The 22,223-nt window shown below is 37.8% G+C and overlaps 7 protein-coding genes and 2 long non-coding RNA genes across 13 annotated transcripts; 5 read left to right on the forward strand and 4 right to left on the reverse strand.

Moving 5' to 3' along the window:
- Positions 1–244: 244 nt before the first annotated feature.
- Positions 245–7,805, forward strand: SEC6. 2 transcript variants are annotated; one of them, NM_001198445.1, is made up of 26 exons: positions 245–555; positions 651–831; positions 1,025–1,063; positions 1,150–1,238; positions 1,326–1,416; positions 1,587–1,676; positions 1,782–1,852; positions 2,104–2,196; positions 2,551–2,709; positions 3,036–3,143; positions 3,340–3,475; positions 3,569–3,613; positions 3,953–4,008; positions 4,118–4,226; positions 4,555–4,695; positions 4,796–4,909; positions 5,317–5,400; positions 5,487–5,573; positions 5,751–5,795; positions 5,978–6,056; positions 6,375–6,444; positions 6,531–6,618; positions 6,711–6,800; positions 6,896–7,012; positions 7,092–7,154; positions 7,295–7,731. In NM_001198445.1, the coding sequence occupies exons 2-26, from the start codon at positions 703–705 to the stop codon at positions 7,424–7,426; spliced, it is 2,325 nt and encodes a 774-aa protein (NP_001185374.1). In that variant the 5' UTR covers positions 245–555; positions 651–702; the 3' UTR covers positions 7,427–7,731. The 2 variants fall into 2 exon arrangements, with proteins under 2 accessions (NP_001185374.1, NP_565026.1); NM_105840.4 differs by having other exon boundaries at positions 260–555; positions 2,614–2,640; positions 4,796–4,975; positions 7,295–7,805.
- A 676-nt stretch (positions 7,806–8,481) lies between these two features.
- Positions 8,482–8,996, reverse strand: AT1G71828. Its single transcript, NR_139933.1, has 2 exons — positions 8,839–8,996; positions 8,482–8,736 (listed from the first exon to the last, which is right to left on the reverse strand). It is a non-coding gene; the product is annotated as an other RNA (long non-coding RNA).
- On the forward strand, positions 8,839–12,798 carry SERK1 (somatic embryogenesis receptor-like kinase 1). The gene is made up of 11 exons (NM_105841.4): positions 8,839–9,343; positions 9,772–9,904; positions 9,990–10,061; positions 10,179–10,322; positions 10,426–10,497; positions 10,593–10,664; positions 10,748–10,860; positions 10,991–11,122; positions 11,281–11,622; positions 11,728–12,122; positions 12,209–12,798. The coding sequence occupies exons 1-11, from the start codon at positions 9,256–9,258 to the stop codon at positions 12,521–12,523; spliced, it is 1,878 nt and encodes a 625-aa protein (NP_177328.1). The 5' UTR covers positions 8,839–9,255; the 3' UTR covers positions 12,524–12,798.
- A 20-nt stretch (positions 12,799–12,818) lies between these two features.
- On the forward strand, positions 12,819–15,232 carry AT1G71840 (transducin family protein / WD-40 repeat family protein). The gene is made up of 9 exons (NM_105842.3): positions 12,819–13,222; positions 13,308–13,358; positions 13,434–13,475; positions 13,554–13,819; positions 13,902–14,049; positions 14,147–14,230; positions 14,324–14,439; positions 14,575–14,733; positions 14,822–15,232. The coding sequence occupies exons 1-9, from the start codon at positions 13,105–13,107 to the stop codon at positions 15,059–15,061; spliced, it is 1,224 nt and encodes a 407-aa protein (NP_177329.2). The 5' UTR covers positions 12,819–13,104; the 3' UTR covers positions 15,062–15,232.
- Positions 15,233–15,411: 179 nt separating this feature from the next.
- Positions 15,412–17,044, reverse strand: AT1G71850 (Ubiquitin carboxyl-terminal hydrolase family protein). Its single transcript, NM_105843.3, has one exon. It carries the CDS (start codon positions 16,966–16,968, stop codon positions 15,556–15,558), a length of 1,413 nt encoding a protein of 470 aa, NP_177330.1. The 5' UTR covers positions 16,969–17,044; the 3' UTR covers positions 15,412–15,555.
- Positions 17,045–17,357: 313 nt separating this feature from the next.
- On the forward strand, positions 17,358–19,773 carry PTP1 (protein tyrosine phosphatase 1). 3 transcript variants are annotated; one of them, NM_105844.4, is made up of 9 exons: positions 17,358–17,744; positions 17,840–17,936; positions 18,017–18,093; positions 18,178–18,318; positions 18,578–18,712; positions 18,813–18,961; positions 19,035–19,176; positions 19,273–19,358; positions 19,444–19,773. In NM_105844.4, exons 1-8 carry the CDS (start codon positions 17,547–17,549, stop codon positions 19,354–19,356), a joined length of 1,023 nt encoding a protein of 340 aa, NP_177331.1. In that variant the 5' UTR covers positions 17,358–17,546; the 3' UTR covers positions 19,357–19,358; positions 19,444–19,773. The 3 variants fall into 3 exon arrangements, with proteins under 3 accessions (NP_177331.1, NP_001031266.1, NP_974127.1); NM_001036189.1 differs by having other exon boundaries at positions 17,392–17,744; positions 19,450–19,773; NM_202398.1 differs by having other exon boundaries at positions 17,410–17,744; positions 19,040–19,176; positions 19,444–19,754.
- Positions 19,774–19,796: 23 nt separating this feature from the next.
- Positions 19,797–21,241, forward strand: AT1G71865 (PyrD). The gene is made up of 2 exons (NM_179546.3): positions 19,797–19,996; positions 20,731–21,241. Exon 2 carries the CDS (start codon positions 20,798–20,800, stop codon positions 21,095–21,097), a length of 300 nt encoding a protein of 99 aa, NP_849877.1. The 5' UTR covers positions 19,797–19,996; positions 20,731–20,797; the 3' UTR covers positions 21,098–21,241.
- AT1G09267 lies at positions 20,077–20,330 on the reverse strand. Its single transcript, NR_139593.1, has one exon. It is a non-coding gene; the product is annotated as an other RNA (long non-coding RNA).
- On the reverse strand, positions 21,108–22,142 carry AT1G71866 (EPIDERMAL PATTERNING FACTOR-like protein; the record flags this gene model as incomplete). 2 transcript variants are annotated; one of them, NM_001334506.1, is made up of 2 exons in its annotated part: positions 21,638–22,142; positions 21,363–21,529 (listed from the first exon to the last, which is right to left on the reverse strand). In NM_001334506.1, the coding sequence occupies exons 1-2, from the start codon at positions 21,879–21,881 to the stop codon at positions 21,363–21,365; spliced, it is 411 nt and encodes a 136-aa protein (NP_001322471.1). In that variant the 5' UTR covers positions 21,882–22,142. The 2 variants fall into 2 exon arrangements, with proteins under 2 accessions (NP_001185375.1, NP_001322471.1); NM_001198446.1 differs by having other exon boundaries at positions 21,108–22,142.
- Positions 22,143–22,223: the final 81 nt, after the last annotated feature.

Genomic DNA, 22,223 nt, shown 5'->3' on the forward strand with positions numbered 1-22,223 from the left:
TCGTCAAATTATAAACTTATCAAAACATATGCAACCCCATTAATATCAAACGTATGTAACATCGCTAGATAACCAATCAGACCCCTACGACTAATATTTTCGAATTCGATACGTTATGGTAAGATTTAAAATCGATGATATTTTAGTGACATTTCAAATGATTAAACATATAACAAAAAATAAAAAATAACACGAACCCGAGCATGGGGTTAAGATTTGCGTTTTGCTCAACGAATTAGCGTTAGCGTTTGCAAAAAAAAAAAAAAAAAAAATAGGTTTGCATCAACAGCTGGCAAAAAAGAAAAAGAAAAATCAAAACCGGCGAGACGGAAAATTTCAGCGTTTCCGAACTTTCCATTAGAGTCGCGAGACGATAGATGAGACTCGTTCCAGAAATTTAATCGTTGCTTCTCTTCCCAGCTGATCTGCGTCCAACATCACTGTTTCCAGGATCTTCAGAATCAGCGAAGGAAGAAGATAAGAGGACGACGAAGTAATTGAAGTTGGAGAATCGCACATTTGGCTCTCGATATTTGCTCAATGACTTCTTATTCGGTTGCGTCCATTTTTCCTCTACGTTTCTGTTTCCAGATCTCTTGATTCTCCTCTGCGTTATCGTAATTGTGCTGGAATTTTGAATAACTTTGCAGAGGTAGCCTTCAATTTAGGATCGGAGTTCGTAAATAAGGTGATTTAGCGAAGATGATGGTCGAAGATCTTGGTGTGGAAGCGAAGGAAGCGGCTGTGCGAGAAGTGGCGAAGCTCTTACCCTTACCTGAACTTTTGCAGTCTATTTCTTCAATCAAGGCCGATTACATCGCTCGTCAACAGGTTTGACATCTTGCTTTTGAATTGCAATTGGAACTGAATTGGCTTTTGAAGTATCATTTGCACTGAGTATTAGTGATTCCTGAGCAATGCTAGATTTGAGTTGTTAGGTTTTGATATGCTATTGTTATCTTTTATTTTCGATTTTCTGGAAATTTTTAATGACCTGACTAGTGATGCTTGCTGTTTCAATCAGGCAAATGATGCACAGCTCAGTACTATGGTTGCTGAGCAGGTACAGCTTTAATCTGGCCTTCTTTGTACTTTAATGTATTTCGACTTTTTTGTTGTTCTTAAGTAATAGCTGTTGACAAACTTCAGGTTGAACAAGCTCAAGCTGGGTTAGAGTCACTTTCATCATCTGAGAAAACCATTTATGAACTGCGGGATAATTTCATTTCTATCGACAAGTATGTTTTTGCTTGACTAGAGATTCTTGAAGCTGAGTTACCAACTTTTGCATTTCTCTCCCTCTAACTTCTCTTCTTGTGCCACAGGCTTTGTCAGGAATGTCAAACTTTGATTGACAATCATGACCAAATAAAGCTGCTGAGTAACGCCAGGAATAATCTAAACAAAACTCTAAAGGTAGATATGCCGATGAGCACTGATTGTATTGCTTACAGTATTTGGTTCAGTGTTGTCCTTCTAACTTATTCTTGAACGCAAATATATATAGCTCTGCATGGTCGTCTCAGATGTTTAAATGCTTTCCAAGTTTTTGTCAACTTATTTTTACCTCATTCTCTTTTTTCAAGGATGTAGAAGGTATGATGTCAATTTCTGTTGAAGCTGCTGCGGCTAGGGATTCTTTGAGTGATGATAAAGAAATCGTTAACACTTATGAGGTAGCATGAGTTCCTCTTCCCATGGATTCCAGGCATTTCTGACTGCATCACTTTGAAAAAAAGAACGTTTGGTGTAAGACATAATATTCTGTTTTTCTTCCATAGAGATTAACAGCACTTGATGGTAAACGAAGATTTGCATTAGCAGCTGCTGGAGAGGAGGTTGGGAGGCTGAGGTTTGTATATATTCCACTCGTTTCCTTTCTTTGCTTTTTGTACTTACATGAAGTGAGCCCGAAAGCTTTAATTCAAGAGTTACTGGTGTGCTATGAAAGAAAATAGGTCTCTATGCTAAAGTAATGAGCAGTAGGTAGAGCTGTTACTCTTTTGGTAGTGCATATGATGATTTGATCCCGCCTCTGGACTGTCTTTTCTTTTTACATGAGCATGCATACCAACTTCTAAAGAGTTGTTTTGATGGGTTCAGGGAGTATTTTGAAGATGTTGATAGAACATGGGAAACATTCGAGAAGACACTATGGGGTCATGTTTCCAACTATTACAAACTTTCTAAAGAAAGGTATTTTGAGTAAATATATGATTATGCTCAACTTCTCCGTGTAATTCCATTTTTTTTAATTATTTCTACTGCCTTATTTTAGAACTATGATTCTTGCTGGTTTTTTATAAGAGTAAGGCTAGGAAGTTAGATCAAGGATGCAAGCAATGTCAAAAGATGAGATGGACATAGTTGGACTGTACCCTTTATTCTGTAGCTATATATGAGCATTTATATGATAATACATAGTTTATGTAATGCTCTGTTCTCTGTTTTATGTTCTTAGCCAGACCTTGGGGATTAAGTACACGTTTAGACTTTGCTCCATGTTGAAATAAGCTATTTTCCTGTTGTTAAGCTCTTAATTCTGCTAAGATATCAAATCTTACATATCCTTTTGGTTTATCTTAAACTTACTGATGTATCTTTGTTCTGCAGTCCGCAAACACTGGTTCGTGCTTTGAGGTATGATCCCCCACCAGAGACATTCTTTACCTTTGTCTATGGCATATATTCCCAAATTATTACGTTTCAGTAATTTTGTTGCAAACAAATCTATTTTAATTAGCAAGGAAGATAGTGTATACCTATTTTCTGGTGATTAGCATCAAGATCAGTTCAAACTGGTTTAGTAGGACAGCGAAGTCATTGTGTTACTGTGACAATCATTTTTAGACAAGCAAATTGTTTCTTTTTACTTCCTTTAATGCAACATGCATTGCAATATCATGGATTTTATTTTGGCATTAGAAGTTTCTTAAACACAAAGTCTCCTATCCAGAAGAAAATGAGTAGACTAATTTAAAGTGAACTAGTTAACTAGAACTGGTACTAACTTTCAATGGTTTATTCTATCAAAGGGTTGTTGAGATGCAAGAAATTCTAGACCAACAGCTTGCTGAAGAAGCAGCAGAGGCTGAGGGAGAAGGTGCGATGGCATCTGTAGCAAATCCTCGAAGGCCTGGCAAGTGAGTCTGATATTTTTTGTTCGTATTTGTCTTGATTTGTTGTCTTATCTGTTATTCAAAATATCTTTCACTTTTTTACTAGGGGTTTGACTAAGCTATATTTTGCATTGATTTAATGTCCTGAAAAGCAATGGAATTTTATTAAAGTCCCCATAATCATTTGTGACATGTCCTATATTTATTCTGTTGAATCCAGGAAATCTACTACAACGTCAGCGTCGTCAAAGGGTCTTGCTCAACAGAAATTAAAAGTCCAAGGGAAAGGCTACAAGGACAAATGCTACGAGCAAATTCGGAAGGCGGTTGAAGATCGATTCAACAGGCTTTTGACGGTGGGACTTTCTTTTTGAAAATTTCATTTGATGGCATAGCTACAAGTAATGTGTTTCTCTGTGTGGTCATCCTAACACTGAACTATTGAACAGCTTGTCTTTGAAGATCTAAAAGCAGCTTTGGAAGAAGCTAGAATGGTTTGTGCGACTGTTTCCCTTGCTTTCATACACTTTTCTTCATTTTTTCTTTTCTGCAGTTTATGAAATTATATTCAACTATCTAATATATTTTTGTTTCTCAGTAGATCACCTTTAGTTGACTGAATTAGTTTTTTTTTTGGTTCTTAATAAATATGGTTGATGAACTAGTAGTATGTTACTGTTCTGATACAAAAGTTCCAAATTGGCCTGACCGTCTTATATTACTGTTCCTGTTCCATAATGATTGATGTCAACCTCGTTTTCTTCTGTTATCTTTCACAAATATATATTTATCAACTGGGTTTTCACTTTCTTTTTATGGTGTTCCACAACTAGATTGGAGAGGAACTTGGAGATATTTATGACTATGTGGCTCCTTGTTTTCCTCCAAGGTTTGTTCCTATCTCGTTTTCCTCAAGTGGACAATGAAAGATTACAGCTTAAAATTTATTCTGTTCCCCAAGTGAAAAAGGGTTCCTTAGCAATCTTCTTTGCTGGCAGATACGAGATATTTCAGCTTATGGTGAACCTGTATACCGAGAGATTCATACAAATGCTCAGATTGCTCAGTGACAGAGCAAACGATCTGACAAATATAGAGATTTTAAAGGTATGTAAAGCATGATTCTTAGTTCTCCCATGTTGTGTCGCAACTCAAACTTTGCAGATACTGCTTTTGGTGCTTTGGCTCTGTGTTTTCTGACTGAATATCAAGGACATTTTTAATCAACCATGCATGATATTTAAGTAAATGTCAAGCTAGTCCGAGTTATTTGACAGGGAACACCATGGGAAATTATAAGAGGGGGTACTAATATTATGTGACTGTCTTTGTGTTGCCTCATCAAAATGCCTCATTCGTTTTTTACCTTGTCTCTGTGCATTAGGTATCCTTTAGAGAGTGATGTATCTTTTCTTTCTCTCTTCGATCTTGCTAGGTGACTGGTTGGGTGGTAGAGTACCAAGAAAACTTGATTGCACTTGGTGTTGATGATTCACTAGCTCAAGTGTGTTCTGAGAGCGGTTCAATGGATCCTCTAATGAATGCATATGTTGAAAGAATGCAAGCTACAACGAAGGTAATGACATACACGTTTGACCTACTCTGCTAGTTTTTGACGTTAAAAATTTTTATAATTCTTTTTGCTTAAACTTTTGTTGCCAATTCTTTGGTTGCAGAAATGGTACATGAATATCCTAGAGGCGGATAAGGTGCAACCACCTAAAAAAACTGAGGAAGGAAAATTATATACACCGGCTGCTGTAGATTTATTCAGAATACTTGGAGAGCAAGTGCAAATTGTCAGAGATAACAGCACGGATGTTATGTTGTACAGGATTGCTTTAGCTATTATTCAGGCAAGTTAAAGAGGTTGCAAAGACATTTCTTTGTTCGGCTATGAACTGAAAATATTCCATTTCCTTACTCAGGCTATTTATTTACTATATATACTCAGAAATTTCAAATCGTTCTTTGCTTTCTTCTAAGACTCGTGAAAGTTAATGTTGGAGACTTTACCCATTCCCAGCTTTTTTTTTCATATCTCACCCAAAATCGTTGAATTCCGTTTACCCCCTTTTTTCTCTTTTCTATTTTCCCCCCTCTTTCATTGTGTCTAACTTTTATACTTCTTAAATTTCGTAACTTTTGTAGCATTGTGCATGTTCTAAATTTTGATTCATATTGTGAATTACTTCAGGTTATGATTGATTTCCAAGCAGCTGAAAAGAAGAGAGTTGATGAACCTGCATCTGATATTGGTCTGGAACCTCTATGCGCTATGGTATGTCAAAAGATATGACTCTTTTGATGACACTATTTCTTTCTCCCATTTTCAGACGAATATTTATATGTTAATATTGACTACAGATAAACAACAACCTTCGCTGCTACGACCTTGCCATGGAGTTAAGTAATAGCACTTTAGAAGCTCTTCCACAAAATTATGCAGAGCAGGTAATCCAGCTGCCAGTTTCTGAGCTCAATTTCGTTGCAATTGATTATTTTGTTTGGATATGTCAAATTCCACTGCATCATGCCCACTCTCAGTCCCACTATACTCCACGTCTATGTGCACATACACTCTTGTTTGCATACTAATAAAATGCTTCTCTAATGTGGTGTTTCTGTCAGGTGAATTTTGAAGACACTTGCAAAGGTTTCTTGGAGGTGGCTAAGGTTCGTCAAAGATTCCTTTTTCTCCCTGGTCTTCAATCCAAATATAGTTTTTGCATCTCGATTTATGGCCTTACAGTTGCCCAGATGGCTGTTGAAATGAAATTTCAACTTGATCTTGCGATCTTTAAAGTTAAAATTTATGTTGGATTTTACACAAGTCCCATCTGGTCCTTTGATTTCAGGAAGCAGTGCATCAAACAGTTCGCGTTATCTTTGAGGATCCAGGAGTTCAGGAATTACTTGTCAAGCTTTACCAGAAAGGTATCTACTATTCTGAAGAACTAATCTATTAGCTTTACTAATGTGTGAATAGAGGCAGTCGAGTCGTTGTCACCTCCTTGATACTGTTGCTACTGGTTTCCATTGATTTTTAATAGATAAAACTATTCTCATATGCATTGATTTTCTACATGTTATATAATGTAATAGTTGTGTTCTTTATAACATAATCATTTCAGAATTAAGATATGGTCTTCTGTCCAACTTAATTCTCAGTGAGATCACTAATTTTACTTGATACGTGTTCTTGACTTGTTCCTCCTATGGTAATGTAAATAACCTAGCTATTTTACTTTATAGAATGGTGCGAGGGACAGGTTACCGAGTACCTCGTGGCAACTTTCGGTGATTATTTCACAGATGTGAAAATGTAAGTTTTTCTTTCCCCCTTTTGTTTAACAAGAGCCAAAAATGCTACAAGTCTATTGAAGATGTCGTGGTGAATACTGGATGCAGGTATGTCGAAGAAAGATCATTTAGAAGATTTGTCGAAGCATGTTTGGAAGAAACAGTCGTTGTCTATGTTGACCATCTCCTAACTCAGGTTCCCCCATTTATTCTCAAGCATTTTTACCTTTTATATTTCATCAGCATACACAAACACTGAACCTTTGGGGTTGACGTGTGTAATTCCAGAAAAACTACATCAAGGAAGAAACTATTGAACGGATGAGGCTAGATGAAGAGGTTCTCATGGATTTCTTTAGGGAGTATATAAGTGCATCTGTAAGTTGGTTTCAGCACTTAACTCATTTTTAACCTGAATAATTTTATATTTCTTTGAAGTATTGCTTAATATTTCCACTGGAACTGTGTTACAGAAAGTGGAGAGCAGAATCAGAATAATGAGCGATCTGAGAGAACTTGCATCTGCAGAGAGTCTAGATGCATTTACACTCGTGTACTCGAATATTCTAGAGCACCAGCCTGACTGCCCGGTAAATATTATCTAAACAAAGCCTGCTCTGGCTTTTTACAATATCAGTATACACAGAATCTCTAATATATGGTATGCAGGCCGAGGTCGTAGAGAAGCTTGTTAGTCTGCGTGAAGGCATACCACGGAAGGACACAAAAGAGGTAAACATACCAAACTCTCTTTTTTGGAAAATGCTGGGTTATAATTGTAGCGAATCACATGGATTTTTAAACTATGGTTACGAGACTTCAAATGGCGAAGAATTCTTAAATTGACGAAATGGTTATGGTGATGAAAACAGGTGGTACAAGAGTGCAAAGAGATATATGAGAACACACTGGTAGATGGTAATCCTCCAAAGACAGGATTTGTATTCCCGAGAGTCAAGTGCTTAACTGCTTCCAAAGGATCTATGTGGCGAAAACTCACTTAATCTGTAAAACAGCGTTCAGCGTTTGCGTCCGTAACTGCTTTTCTAGTTGAGATGATGTTCTTTCTCCAAATTATGGCGTTTGCGTCCATGTCTTCTTTTTCTTTGCATGGTATCTTTCCTCTGTAAATTCTGTGTTTTCTCTTGTTTTGTTCTTTTTCTTACCTTTATTCCTGGATTTGAAAGTTGAAACGCTCGGTGGCCACTTGCACTAGGATATTATCCCGTTGTATTTAGGAGGCGTATTTTTTTGTCGCAAATTTTAATTCTACTGTTTCATTTAATTTTGATAAAATCTTCTTAAAGTTCGTTTCTCTTTCATAACAAGGTAGCTCTTATTGTTTTTAGAATTATTTCTGATTTGTGAAATTTTGAATTTGAAGCATATTTTTATCATGAATATAAAAAATGTTGGGGATTATAAAAAAGTTTGTAAATTCACTCATTGGCAGCTGATTTAGCCACTCACAATATCTAAATAAATAATTGTAAGCATTATCTTGAAATATTTTCTGAAATGACTGTTTCTTTTTTACTTTAATTAAATTTTGTTCTAGAAACCTTTTGATCATAATGAAAATAAAGAGTCCATCCACCACATGGGGTAAGCATAATGTGTGATATTTAAAGGGTAACAAATGTAATCTGCTTTTTATTTTACTTTTTACCTCTACTCAAATTGTATGGGCAGTTTTTTTTTTTTTTTTAAATGATAAGACAAGTATCTGTTTAATGGTATTGTGATGAAACAGTAGTAAAGTCATATCGGGCACGCCATACTACTTCCACAGTGGAACTTGGCCAAATTTTGTCTTTGCCGTCTCTACAGTTTCTTCCACCAAATTTTTTGTTGACAAAACTCAAATCTTTCAATCTCATCTCTGCCAAAGTTGGGTTTAGAAAGAATATCAGCAAACACTAATATCTTTATTGTTGCATGGTTTATCAATCACAAAATTCACAACCATTGTAAAAAAAAATTCACATTTTTGGTATGAGATTGCTCACATGATAGTGAACCTCTTTAACATTTTAACTTTACTTTCATAAATACGGGATTACGAATCTTACTTGCATTAAAAATTTAGAAAAGGTTTTTCTACTTAAAGAAAAAAGGGACCCAACAGAGAGAGGTTTGACCAGGAGAAACGGGTGCATAGCCTTAAGAGCTTTCAACTACTTTACCCCAAACCCAAAGCGATGTCACTTTCAACCATCTCTTCTCTCCCCCGAACCCGTTTTTTTGACCGGTCAGTTCGGGCAGCAGCACCGTTACGGGCAGCTTATATTCCTCGTCTTCCTCCTCTACACCACTGCATGCCCATAAATAAAGCCCGTTGAGATCTTTAAAAATATTAAATAATATATCAACGAAAAAGCTATTTTATTCATAAGAAGAAAAAGAGAGGAACAACAACAACACACTAATCATAGTTTCTCTGGCAGGCTTGTTGTTGCGGCTTAATAAAAAGCTCTTTTGTTATTATTACTTCACGTAGATTTTCCCCAAAAAGCTCTTATTTTTTTGTTTAAAAAAAAAAGTTTCATCTTTATTCAACTTTTGTTTTACAGTGTGTGTGTGAGAGAGAGAGTGTGGTTTGATTGAGGAAAGACGACGACGAGAACGCCGGAGAATTAGGATTTTGATTTTATTTTTTACTCTTTGTTTGTTTTAATGCTAATGGGTTTTTAAAAGGGTTATCGAAAAAATGAGTGAGTTTGTGTTGAGGTTGTCTCTGTAAAGTGTTAATGGTGGTGATTTTCGGAAGTTAGGGTTTTCTCGGATCTGAAGAGATCAAATCAAGATTCGAAATTTAGCATTGTTGTTTGAAATGGAGTCGAGTTATGTGGTGTTTATCTTACTTTCACTGATCTTACTTCCGAATCATTCACTGTGGCTTGCTTCTGCTAATTTGGAAGGTTCGTGGTTACTCAATTACTCAGCTTTACTCGTTTCTCAATTACTTTCTCGATTCTTTTTTATTTGGAGGTGAATCGCTATCTTTAGTGTCTGCATTTTGATTTATGAAAATTGTTGTTGTTCTTTGTATTTGTAAGATTTAGTGGCTAGTACTTTGAATACACTGTTTTGCTTTTCTTGTTCAGATCAACTTTGTATATTGTAAAGGCATGTTCTTTGGGTTGAAAAGCTGGGTTATTTGATATCTTAAGATTGATGTTGTTGATCCAAACATTCTCTGAAAGACTTCATTTGTTTTTGGTTTTGTAAAGAATTTGTTTAATTATTAGCCTCTAATCTCAGAGAGGCCTGTTTGAATAGTTCTCTCTTGAAATTAGACTTTTCACCAATTGATGCTAATTGTGTAGATTTGTTGTTCTTGTTATAGGTGATGCTTTGCATACTTTGAGGGTTACTCTAGTTGATCCAAACAATGTCTTGCAGAGCTGGGATCCTACGCTAGTGAATCCTTGCACATGGTTCCATGTCACTTGCAACAACGAGAACAGTGTCATAAGAGTGTAAAGCTTTCTTCTACTAATCCCACTTTTTAAACTTTGACCTCAGCGTGGTTACCGACATTTTTGTTTCTTTTGTCAAATACAGTGATTTGGGGAATGCAGAGTTATCTGGCCATTTAGTTCCAGAGCTTGGTGTGCTCAAGAATTTGCAGTATTTGTAAGTTCCACTTATGCATCATGCTTTAACAAAACAAATCCAAGATTTGACAGAAGAAGCACTGGAGTTACCTTTTGTAATTGAAATCTTTTTAACAAGTTTCTTATTTTCTTACAGGGAGCTTTACAGTAACAACATAACTGGCCCGATTCCTAGTAATCTTGGAAATCTGACAAACTTAGTGAGTTTGGATCTTTACTTAAACAGCTTCTCCGGTCCTATTCCGGAATCATTGGGAAAGCTTTCAAAGCTGAGATTTCTGTGAGTATACATATGCTTTACCGGCTCAGTTACAGTCTTTGTTTAATCTTAGGTTTTGTTCCAATTTTTGACTCTTTGCTGAAAATTTTACATGCAAGAATAGCCGGCTTAACAACAACAGTCTCACTGGGTCAATTCCTATGTCACTGACCAATATTACTACCCTTCAAGTGTTGTGAGTCCTCTCATTAACTTTCATTTATGTCTACTTCATTCTCCCTCAGTTGATTTGTTGAGTTAATGCACTTAACCTTGATGGATGCAACACAGAGATCTATCAAATAACAGACTCTCTGGTTCAGTTCCTGACAATGGCTCCTTCTCACTCTTCACACCCATCAGGTTCTATGATTTATCCTCTTCAGTTATTTCAGTTGTTGTGTCAGTGTCTGAACTTATTCTGAAACTTTCATTTCCTTGTGCAGTTTTGCTAATAACTTAGACCTATGTGGACCTGTTACAAGTCACCCATGTCCTGGATCTCCCCCGTTTTCTCCTCCACCACCTTTTATTCAACCTCCCCCAGTTTCCACCCCGAGTAAGCCTCCTCTTTTTAGTTTACATTATAGGAAACAGAAGATGAAATCTTTGCTTCTCTGTCAATCCTTTTTCTCATATAACTCATCTTGCCAATAAGGCAATAACCAAATGATCTAATTTGATTTCAGGTGGGTATGGTATAACTGGAGCAATAGCTGGTGGAGTTGCTGCAGGTGCTGCTTTGCTCTTTGCTGCTCCTGCAATAGCCTTTGCTTGGTGGCGACGAAGAAAGCCACTAGATATTTTCTTCGATGTCCCTGGTGAGTTTATTATTCGCATTAGTTTCTGTTCTTAGCCAGCAATTTTGTTTTGCAGAAAAGTATTGGAACAACTGTTAATGAAAATCAATACATAAGTCATTGTTTTTTAAGTTACAAACTCTTTTGAGTAAAATCTCGATTGCAAAATCTCTTTGCAGCCGAAGAAGATCCAGAAGTTCATCTGGGACAGCTCAAGAGGTTTTCTTTGCGGGAGCTACAAGTGGCGAGTGATGGGTTTAGTAACAAGAACATTTTGGGCAGAGGTGGGTTTGGGAAAGTCTACAAGGGACGCTTGGCAGACGGAACTCTTGTTGCTGTCAAGAGACTGAAGGAAGAGCGAACTCCAGGTGGAGAGCTCCAGTTTCAAACAGAAGTAGAGATGATAAGTATGGCAGTTCATCGAAACCTGTTGAGATTACGAGGTTTCTGTATGACACCGACCGAGAGATTGCTTGTGTATCCTTACATGGCCAATGGAAGTGTTGCTTCGTGTCTCAGAGGTAAAAACTAAACATCTTGTGCTCTCTCTCAATTACTTTGACGTGAAGTGTTTTTTCATGTTTTCCTTTATGGGTTCATAATTGTTGGTTACACTAATGACACAGAGAGGCCACCGTCACAACCTCCGCTTGATTGGCCAACGCGGAAGAGAATCGCGCTAGGCTCAGCTCGAGGTTTGTCTTACCTACATGATCACTGCGATCCGAAGATCATTCACCGTGACGTAAAAGCAGCAAACATCCTCTTAGACGAAGAATTCGAAGCGGTTGTTGGAGATTTCGGGTTGGCAAAGCTAATGGACTATAAAGACACTCACGTGACAACAGCAGTCCGTGGCACCATCGGTCACATCGCTCCAGAATATCTCTCAACCGGAAAATCTTCAGAGAAAACCGACGTTTTCGGATACGGAATCATGCTTCTAGAACTAATCACAGGACAAAGAGCTTTCGATCTCGCTCGGCTAGCTAACGACGACGACGTCATGTTACTTGACTGGGTAATAACAACATAAAACTTCCATTTGACCCCAACAAAAACCATTGAAACGAGAATCTAATCTCAAATACTTGTTTGTTGGTTTAGGTGAAAGGATTGTTGAAGGAGAAGAAGCTAGAGATGTTAGTGGATCCAGATCTTCAAACAAACTACGAGGAGAGAGAACTGGAACAAGTGATACAAGTGGCGTTGCTATGCACGCAAGGATCACCAATGGAAAGACCAAAGATGTCTGAAGTTGTAAGGATGCTGGAAGGAGATGGGCTTGCGGAGAAATGGGACGAATGGCAAAAAGTTGAGATTTTGAGGGAAGAGATTGATTTGAGTCCTAATCCTAACTCTGATTGGATTCTTGATTCTACTTACAATTTGCACGCCGTTGAGTTATCTGGTCCAAGGTAAAAAAAAAAAACATAAAATTATTGAACAATAACAAATTTTACAAGGTAGGTAGTTTTTTTACCCGTAAGTTTTCGTTTTTTTTAATTGTTAATGTAAAATGAAATCTAGCATTCAAAGATTTGTGATTTTGTGCTATGGTTCGATTAAAAGGGAAAAAAATTGTAATCTAAAGATTTGTGTAAGATTACTGTCTATTGTATGAAGTATGAACTATGAACACAATATATGTACATCCAAAAATACGTTAAACTAACTCCGCTGTTTTGCTACAAAAACCCTTTCAATTTTGTTCTACTAAACGTCGTTAGAATACACAAAAGCGAAACAGCGTCGTTTATTTATAATGCGCTACTCACATGACGCCGTTTCACTTTTGTGTATACAAACGACGTCGTTTAATAGAAAAATTTTTGGAAGGGTTTTTGTTGGGAAAAAAAGAGAAGAAGGGTTTTTGTACTTTGTGTCTTCTTGTTCCATCATCGTGACACGTCACACCTCCATTCATCTCCGCCGTCCTCTTCCTGTTCTTAGTCGCGGCTGGAAAAAACTGTGGTGAGAGAGAGAAGAAGAAGAAGAAGAAGATGAGTAATAATACTAATAATACAGAGATGAATAATCTAGCGATGGAAGAAGAGGATGAAGGAGAGATTTTCCTTGGTGAATCCGATGTCCTCCGTGAAATCGATGTCGACGAAGAAGGTTTTTTTTTATCTCCTTCAATCGTGATTTTTTTATCGTATGTATATATGTGTATGTGTATGTGACTCTTCTATTTTCGATTCAGATCTTCCTGAAGCAGATGATGATGATATGGACGATGATGGTGAACAATTTGGTAACAGATTCACCACCTCGTGTTTCCTCAATATGAAATTTTATGGTTGTTAATTCTACCAAATCTTACTTTCAGATGAAAACGATGACTCTGTTCACACATTCACTGGTCACAAAGGTAACGTTTTTATCATTTTATTTCTCAATTAAATGTTTTTTAACTTTCATGAAACTAAGAAAGTTTTGTCTTTTACAGGTGAGCTTTATGCATTGGCTTGTAGTCCAACAGATGCTACACTTGTTGCAACTGGAGGTGGAGATGATAAAGCATTTCTCTGGAAAATTGGTAATGGAGATTGGGCTGCTGAGCTTCCTGGTCACAAGGACTCTGTCTCTTGTTTAGCTTTTAGCTATGATGGACAGTTACTTGCTTCTGGAGGATTAGATGGTGTTGTACAGATCTTTGATGCATCATCAGGGACTTTGAAATGTGTTTTGGATGGTCCTGGTGCTGGAATCGAGGTATAAATAACTTGTCCTATATCATCATTGTAATTGAGATCCTCAGGTCCAAATCTAGTACTTACTGTGTGGTATTTTTCAGTGGGTGAGATGGCATCCGAGAGGACACATTGTGTTGGCTGGATCAGAAGATTGTTCTCTATGGATGTGGAATGCTGATAAAGAAGCTTATCTTAATATGTTTTCGGGCCATAATCTAAATGTTACTTGTGGTGACTTCACCCCTGACGGTATTGATATAAGCTTCTACCTTATATGCTTCTGTGGATTATCTAATTGAGTCTACCTGTTTTAATTGTATTGTTTGACTGTGTGTGGGTACTGTAGGTAAACTAATTTGTACTGGCTCTGATGATGCAAGTTTGATAGTATGGAACCCAAAAACTTGTGAAAGCATTCATATTGTTAAAGGCAAGCGAAATTTAAACATGTTACTACTGCACAAATACTAAATCTTTCGCCTTCTTTGACTGGTTTAAAATGCTAACTTCTTGCTTTGTGTAGGTCATCCTTATCATACGGAAGGATTGACATGCTTAGACATTAACTCGAACTCAAGTCTTGCTATCAGTGGCTCAAAAGACGGTTCTGTTCACATTGTGAATATAGTCACCGGAAAGGTTCGTCCTTTACTGTACTGCTGTTACCAAGCTTTCACTGGATTGTTTTATGATCTATATCATTTCAATAAGCAAGTTGGTGCTTCTCATATCTATTTGACATATCATCTAACTTTTTCATAATCATACCAACAGGTTGTGAGCTCCTTGAATTCTCATACAGATTCAGTTGAATGTGTGAAGTTTTCACCAAGCTCCGCAACCATCCCTTTGGCTGCAACAGGTGGAATGGACAAGAAGCTTATAATCTGGGATCTGCAGCATTCCACTCCCAGGTTCATCTGCGAGCACGAGGTATAAACCCTTATAGTTTCTCTGAGATAGCATCAAAACAGATATTGAAACTAAAACAACTCCTCTCTTCTTCTTTTTTCGATTACAGGAAGGTGTGACATCTCTGACTTGGATAGGAACCTCCAAGTACTTAGCCACTGGCTGTGCCAATGGTACAGTGAGCATTTGGGACAGCTTATTAGGCAACTGCGTCCATACCTACCATGGTCACCAAGATGCGGTCCAGGCCATCTCAGTCTCTACCAACACGGACTTCATTGTTTCGGTATCTGTCGATAACACTGCTAGAGTCTTTGAGTCATCTGAGTTCCAAAACAAAGTGACATAGGCAAGTGAGGAGAATACTTGCAGATACTATCCAGACATGTTGCTATCTGTGTTCGTTGTTGTGGTCTTAATTCTATGCTTTGTGGGGGAAAATTTTGACAAGAAAGTTATCAATGTCTAAAATTCCATATGTACACGGCTTAATTTATTGATAAATGTAGTCTCTGTTTGGAATTTGTCCTTCATTTTACAGTTCTTATGGTTCGAATGAGATTGATAAATGTTACTCCTTACATTGATATCGTTAATGAATGAGATTCATGCTAATGTTCCACTAGCAATTGAACTACTTGATATCATGAGTCTGCCAAATCGACTGGAGAAGTCAGATTTAGGGTCTGAGCATCACCATGGAATTATAACCGAACTCTTTATAAAAACTCTTCTCCCTTGAGAAGTAAGAATGAAACGGGCAAGCTATAGAGTGAGATTACTACACAGGAGAAGAAACGAATCTGCTGAAAATGCAGCCACCGGTAAAGTTGGATTAAGTCTCTAATACATCCGACTCCTCTTCTTCTCAGTCTTTAAACTGATCTTGCTCCGCCTCGATTGTGCCTTATCTCTTGAACCTGAGTTTCCAAAACTCCTCCTACCAGATCTTGGACTTGAATTTCTACGACCACGCTCCAGATCCTGGTTTTGATCCACTTCATCATCGTCCTCGTCATCATCAACAAAGTCTCCTTGACGATCATCCTCGACATCAGAACCAGAAATGTCATCATTCTCAGCCTTCGCATCAGTATCACAAACTTCCCCTTCCACTTTCCCCTTATCTTCTTTCTTGCTGCTCGAAGAAACTGCCTTGTTATCTTTCTTAACTGTATTCATGAGTTTCATGTAACGGTTCCTGCTTGTCACCAATTCATTACTCTCTATCAACATCCCCCTCTTGTAACCATCTCTAAGAACCACAGTGTGAGTCCTAAGCTTACTAGACAAGTAAAAGATACCAGGATGATTATGGAGAACTCTCTTAAACCTCGATCTCAATCCCATAAACTCACCAAGATGCAAAATAGCATCTTTCTCAACCTTCTTCGACACAAAAAGGTTCATGATCTCGTGCAAAACAGCCGCCGCCCACTTATCAGACTCATCGCTAGTCGCAGACAGATGAAGTGCATTCTCATAAGGAGAAATATACGGCAACTTCTGCCAATCATCAATCCATTTCTTCATCTTCTTATCAACCACAAAACCATTCGAAAACTTCATCGGAAAAGCAATCGCCGATCCTTTCGTATACTCTCCTTTACGTAATGTTCTAGCTTTCTTCTCCAACACAGATACAGCATGCTCATTGCTCCAACAAACCAGCTCTAGCTCACCACTACATCCTCTTAACTTCGATTTGATAACTCTAAAGTAATCAGGAAACTCAGGTACCATAGTTTCAACATAATCCTTAGGTAAACCTAAATCCCATTTCAACAAATCTAGAATCTCTAATGGAATTTTGTTAATCCTATTAATCATCAGCAATTTCAAAAGCCTATCAGCTAATCCTTGCTTATAAGTCTCACTACCGTAAACCAATTGCTCATCGGCATCGTGGTTTAGAATCTCCGGCGTGAGGCTGATGTGAGGATGAATACCAATTCCTCCGGGGAGAAACTCTTGGAAAACGGAAGGGAAGCTACGTATGAACTCGATTGGACGAAGAGGAACTCGTAGTGAATCTTTCTGTGAGGTGATAACTGAGATCGGAACTGATTTTGCTGGCTCCGATCTGATTAGGTCTTTGATACTGAGAAGTGGTCTGAGATTCTTCTCTCTTTCTACCGCGTGGTCGAGTCCTCTGTCTCTTACGAATTTGTAGGTATCTTCCACCGCCGACGTATCGGCGAAGGTTCGGTGGCCGGAATGACGGCGGATAGAAATGGAACGGAAAATGGATTTCATCGGCGATTTGATTTTTTAGGGTTTAAGAGGGTTTTGGCTCATCAATGGTGTTTCGAAGACATTGATGTGGAGCTGTGTGTGTCACTCGAGACTCGGAAGTGAAGAGTTTTTATTATTGGTTATGGGCTTTTAAGTTGGGCGTTTTAGGCCCACTGTAGTTTTTTCTGTGACGTTGCCCATCTTTTTTTTTATAATGATGAGCCCATCTAAAATGTTATTCTACAAAACAATAAAAGAAAGACCAGGATTCCTTTGCTTAAAAGACCAGGGTCCTTTGCTAAAACTATATTATAATGACCAATGAAATCATAATTAATAATGACCAATTAAAATGATGACAAAAAAAAAAAAAACCCAATTAAAATAGTAAATTTATATTATAGTCATCAACTTTAATACTTTGTTGCAAAATAAAAGGAAACAGTCGCATAATAATCCACTAATCACAAACCTTTACCCTTTCTTCTCGGGGCCAATCAAAAACTTCAATTAACCAGAAAAGGTCAGATTCTCCGCCGCCTCACACGACGGGCAACTTCAGTTCCTGCCGTCGCGTTAGATCCCGCCGTCAATCGGTCATGGCGACCGGTAAAACCTCTTCCGCCGCGAATCTTTTCACTGGCTCGACGCGTTTTGATTTATCATCCGCTGATTCGCCTCCTTCAAAACTCTCTCTCTCCTCCGATCAGCTCAACCACTGCCACCAAGCTCTCGGCGTTTTCCGGGGAAAGATCCAAAATCCTGACTCGATCGCTCATGAGTTTACCGGTTTACAGGTTATAGATCCATCCTCTAAATTGAGAATATTCCTCTTCCTAGTGTTTCTTCCTTAAAAACAAATTGGATCATAATACACTCTCTTCGAACGCAGGCTAATAGGATGTGGCCATCGGAGCTGCTGCTAAACAGTACAGTGGCTATGAACAGTGTCAATGTTGAGAAAAACAGATACAGTGATGTTGTTCCATGTAATTTTCCTCTCTTTTTTTGTGTGGATTTGCTAGTTAGTGGTGTACAGTTCTAGATTTTGATTTTGCTTTGGATATAGTTGACAAGAACAGGATTGTTCTGAATCCATGTAAAGACTCATCTGCAAAAGGATATGTGAATGCAAGCTTAATTAAGGTACACTTCTTATTAGTCTGTTTATCTGTATCTTTTTGTGGTGATAGATTTTTGAAGGTTTTACAATGTGTTAATGTTATGTAGACGTCGGAGTCTGAGAGTATTTCTCAGTTCATAGCTACGCAAGGTCCTTTACCACACACGATGGAGGACTTCTGGGAGATGGTTATTCAGCAGCATTGCCCAATCATAGTGATGCTCACTCGATTGGTTGATAATAATAGGGTAAACTTCCTTGTCTTGCTTGTGTATATGAGTCTCTTTTTAGACGATTGGATATTAATATGATCTGTTGCAAATATACTAGTACAAGCGAAGTTGTTGTGAGCATTTGTTTCTCAAGTTAAATTTCTTCGTATTAAATTTTAGCAAGTTTTAAATGTTCCATAAACAGTGATGAAGATAGAAACTATCTCGTTGATATTGATTGTTGAACTTATCTTGTTTGTTTTTTCATGCTAACTTATCTAATTACTTGTTACAGACTGTTAAATGCGGGGACTATTTTCAAGACGAAGATGGACCTAGAGAATTTGGCAACATATCTCTTACAACAAAGTGGATAAAGACTACTGACACTTCATTGATGTTACGGAATCTTGAGGTTAACTACAAGGAGGTAAGAATCTTGTATCAGTTTTCTTCTGTTTATTTTTACCAGATCAAGTTATTTCTTCGAGGGTTAAGCATGTTTCAATTATTGATATTGTGTTTTACAGACAGAGGATCAGCCCATGTCCGTTTTGCATATTCAGTATCCAGAATGGCCTGATCATGGAGTTCCCAAGGATACAGTGGCTGTCCGTGAAATTCTAAAAAGACTATATCAAGTACCACCTAGTCTCGGCCCAATCATTGTGCACTGCAGGTACGATGCATGTCAATGAGGGATACAAGTGTTGTTCAACGTCTCCTGAGAGAATTGTTTTTTTCTCTCTCAGTGCAGGTATAGGAAGAACTGGAACATACTGTGCGATACATAACACAATCCAAAGAATTCTTGCTGGCGATATGTCTGCGTTGGATCTTGCTAAAACCGTGGCACTATTTCGCAAGCAACGCATTGGCATGGTTCAAACCATGGTAAATCTTTCAGCGTTACAATTTTTAGCTACCAAATTTCTGTATCTCACCACATAATTTGTTCTGAATTGTTCAATTCCTTACTCTTTTTTGAAGGATCAATACTTCTTTTGCTACAATGCTATTGTTGATGAATTAGAAGATCTAACCGCGGGGACAAATGCTGGAACGAGTTCCTAAAGGTACGCAATTTCAACAATCAAATCTGAGTGAGCCATACCTGTTATAATCTATGAATACTCTTATCTTGTCTATCTTTTGATCCAGCTGAAGGGTTCGTCTGCTTAGAGAGGGAAAAAGGCTTCTACCCAACTATATCAATTTCGTAATGTGATTCAAGAAGAAACCCGCGTGAATCTCTACATTCAAGACTTTTCAATTTCTGTAAATTTCCATATCTGATAGGTTTCATTGTTACTTTTGTTGTGGAAATGCTGATTAAAAAGCAAATGAAGTCGCCAATGCGAGATTCTTCAAAGACTATGAATTCGGTTTGATTTGGTTTGAAGTGTAAAAGAACCGAAGATTAATTTAATGGTTTAGACTTAACCGAGTTTCTTTCGAAAATAAATAAATCAGAAGCGGTTAAAATTGGCGTAAAATGTCCCGAGTCATCGTTGCTCGCGGGAAATCTAGCTAGTGTCGGCGCGTGTCTGGCACGCGCAGTAAAGTTAAGCTATAAACTCCCAAATCGAGACGCGAGTCTTTCGCCTTTGGCTTCTGGATCCTCGTGATGATGATGATGGAGAATTCGAAATCAAAGTAAGCAATCATCGTCACTTCTTCGAATACCCCTACTCAAATCGAGAATCACCCAGAGGTAAGTTTAGCTTCTCCAGATCTCAACTTATATCTCTCTCTCTCTAGCGCGCAATTGGAATTGAATTTTTGGGGGATCTTTCCTTTGATCGCACGAATTTGGTCACCAATTTGATGCATTTTAGCGGAATATTGTGTATCTAGGTTTAAATTTGGCGTTGAGGATACAAATTTCGCTATGTCGAGAGTTTAGTGTAGTATCTCAAGACTCTGAGCCCTAGCAGTCATTACTAAGAATCCAGGCTAAGTTAGAGATGGTGTTTTTGTGGGGGAATCATAATTTATTCGCGTTAAATTCTTCTCTCAGTGAAATGTGATGATCCCTTCTCTAGTCTATAAAGCTTTTTGTCTAGATGTTGAACATATGAGTCTGGTTCTGATTGATGGTTTAGTAGCTATATCACTCATGATTGTTTCAGGTACTCCGATCGGTCGCATAGTGAACTTTGTCATGTTTTCTTTTTCTACTTGTATAGTGGTTAGTGAAAATTATCCTCAAGAAGAAAGTTTTCATCATCTTATTGATCCAGTGTCAGCTACCTGAAACGGGTCAGATTTTGCTTATTATGCGGTCTATTTCGTGAGTAAAGGAATTTGCTTTAGTGATTTGGTGAACGCGCTTAGCTTAGTTCTTGTTCGTTTTTTCTCCCCTGTGAAGGCTCCTTTTAAGTTCTTTTTCCACAGAAATGACATCACTCGCAGTTGCTGAAACCTTTGGATTTTGTCAAAATGCAGGATTTCTAAAGAGAAAGTTTGCTTGTGACTGAAAACCCGCATACAAGATAATCACCGGGGCAAAAAAATGAGTTTTGCATGCCTCGTGTGCCATAGTGTAGAGAGCCCATCCCACTCATTTAGAAGCTACTCTGTTTCTAGCTCAGACAACGAGGGAAGATGCTCTGTGATTGCAAGCTGCCTCACAAGGAAATCACTCATTCAAGCTGCAAGATCGAACCCTTTCCCTGCATCGTCATCAAAGGTAACCCCACAACCCAATTTCCAAGCAGGTGAAGGAGCCTCACCACGGTTAGTACGAAGCCGTGCAGTGAGAAGAGACATTGTCAGAGACTGGAACTTCAACGAAATTGAGACAGAGCTTTGAAATCAGATCTGACTCTTCTCTTAGGAATAGTATTAGTTTGTTCATCAACTGTTCTTTTGTACCTCGTGTTCAAAGTTTTGTATTTGGCTTAGAAGAATGCTTTTACAAACCAATAATCTAATATTTTCCTGGCCGTTTATTGAATTGTGGTATTACAAATCAAGCACACGCTAAAGTGAGAGTAGTCAATAAACTTTGGAAAAGCAACAACAGATCGATCATTGCAATCGTTAAGGAAGAAGTGTTCACGTGAGATGAGGAAGGATTAGGTGAGGGAAGGCACGTGATAGTATTTGCCTTTACACAAGCACTTGTAGACGAGAGGGCAAGCCTCGGAGGCGGAGCACGTAGAACTGATCACGACAAGCTTGCATGGTTTACATGGTCCACACGCATTCGAACAGTCAGGTATGCTTGATCCGCTCGCCTTATCTACAACCTCGCAAATCACAATACAACAAATAAAAGAACCAACCAAGATGTATATAACACATTCATTGTCTCTATTTATAAGCCATGTAATAGCCAAATAATACTTACAGTGAAAAAGATCCAACTGGAAAGTATCACTACTAACAAAAAGATGGAGAAGAAGAATCGCGATTAAAGATACCGATTTCATTCCGAAAAGATTGAAGGGTATTATTTTTAGAAATATTCTTAGGTTCTCATACATAGAAAGGGTTTTGAACAAAAGAAAATGTGGTGAAGAGATATATAAGAGAGTGAGAGTAAAGATTGAAAGGGATTTTAAATGAAACAGTGTTGGATTCACATGATCCATCTCTCTCTTTTCAAAGGCTTTCACATTCTTTGATCCTTTCTCATTAATTTGAATCTTGTTACTATTTTGTTTTATCTAATTTGGAATACTGATAGGCACAAGAATGTCCCATAATAAAACCCTATTCGAAAGGTACTTTTTAAAAATGAAGTAACAAAATCTCAGATGTCTCGTCATCATCAAGTCCTACATGCTATCAAGCGTGACCCTTTGAGACCTTGCTTTTAATGAAGTCCCCACTCTTGTTACAACCCAATATAATTCACTCTCATTTACTACTCCATTCTTTCATATAAAATGTTTATAATTAAAAAAAAAATCATGTAGAATGAGATTTCTACA

Source organism: Arabidopsis thaliana, assembly GCF_000001735.4.
Source record: "Arabidopsis thaliana chromosome 1 sequence".
NCBI classification, from domain to species: Eukaryota; Viridiplantae; Streptophyta; class Magnoliopsida; order Brassicales; family Brassicaceae; genus Arabidopsis; species Arabidopsis thaliana.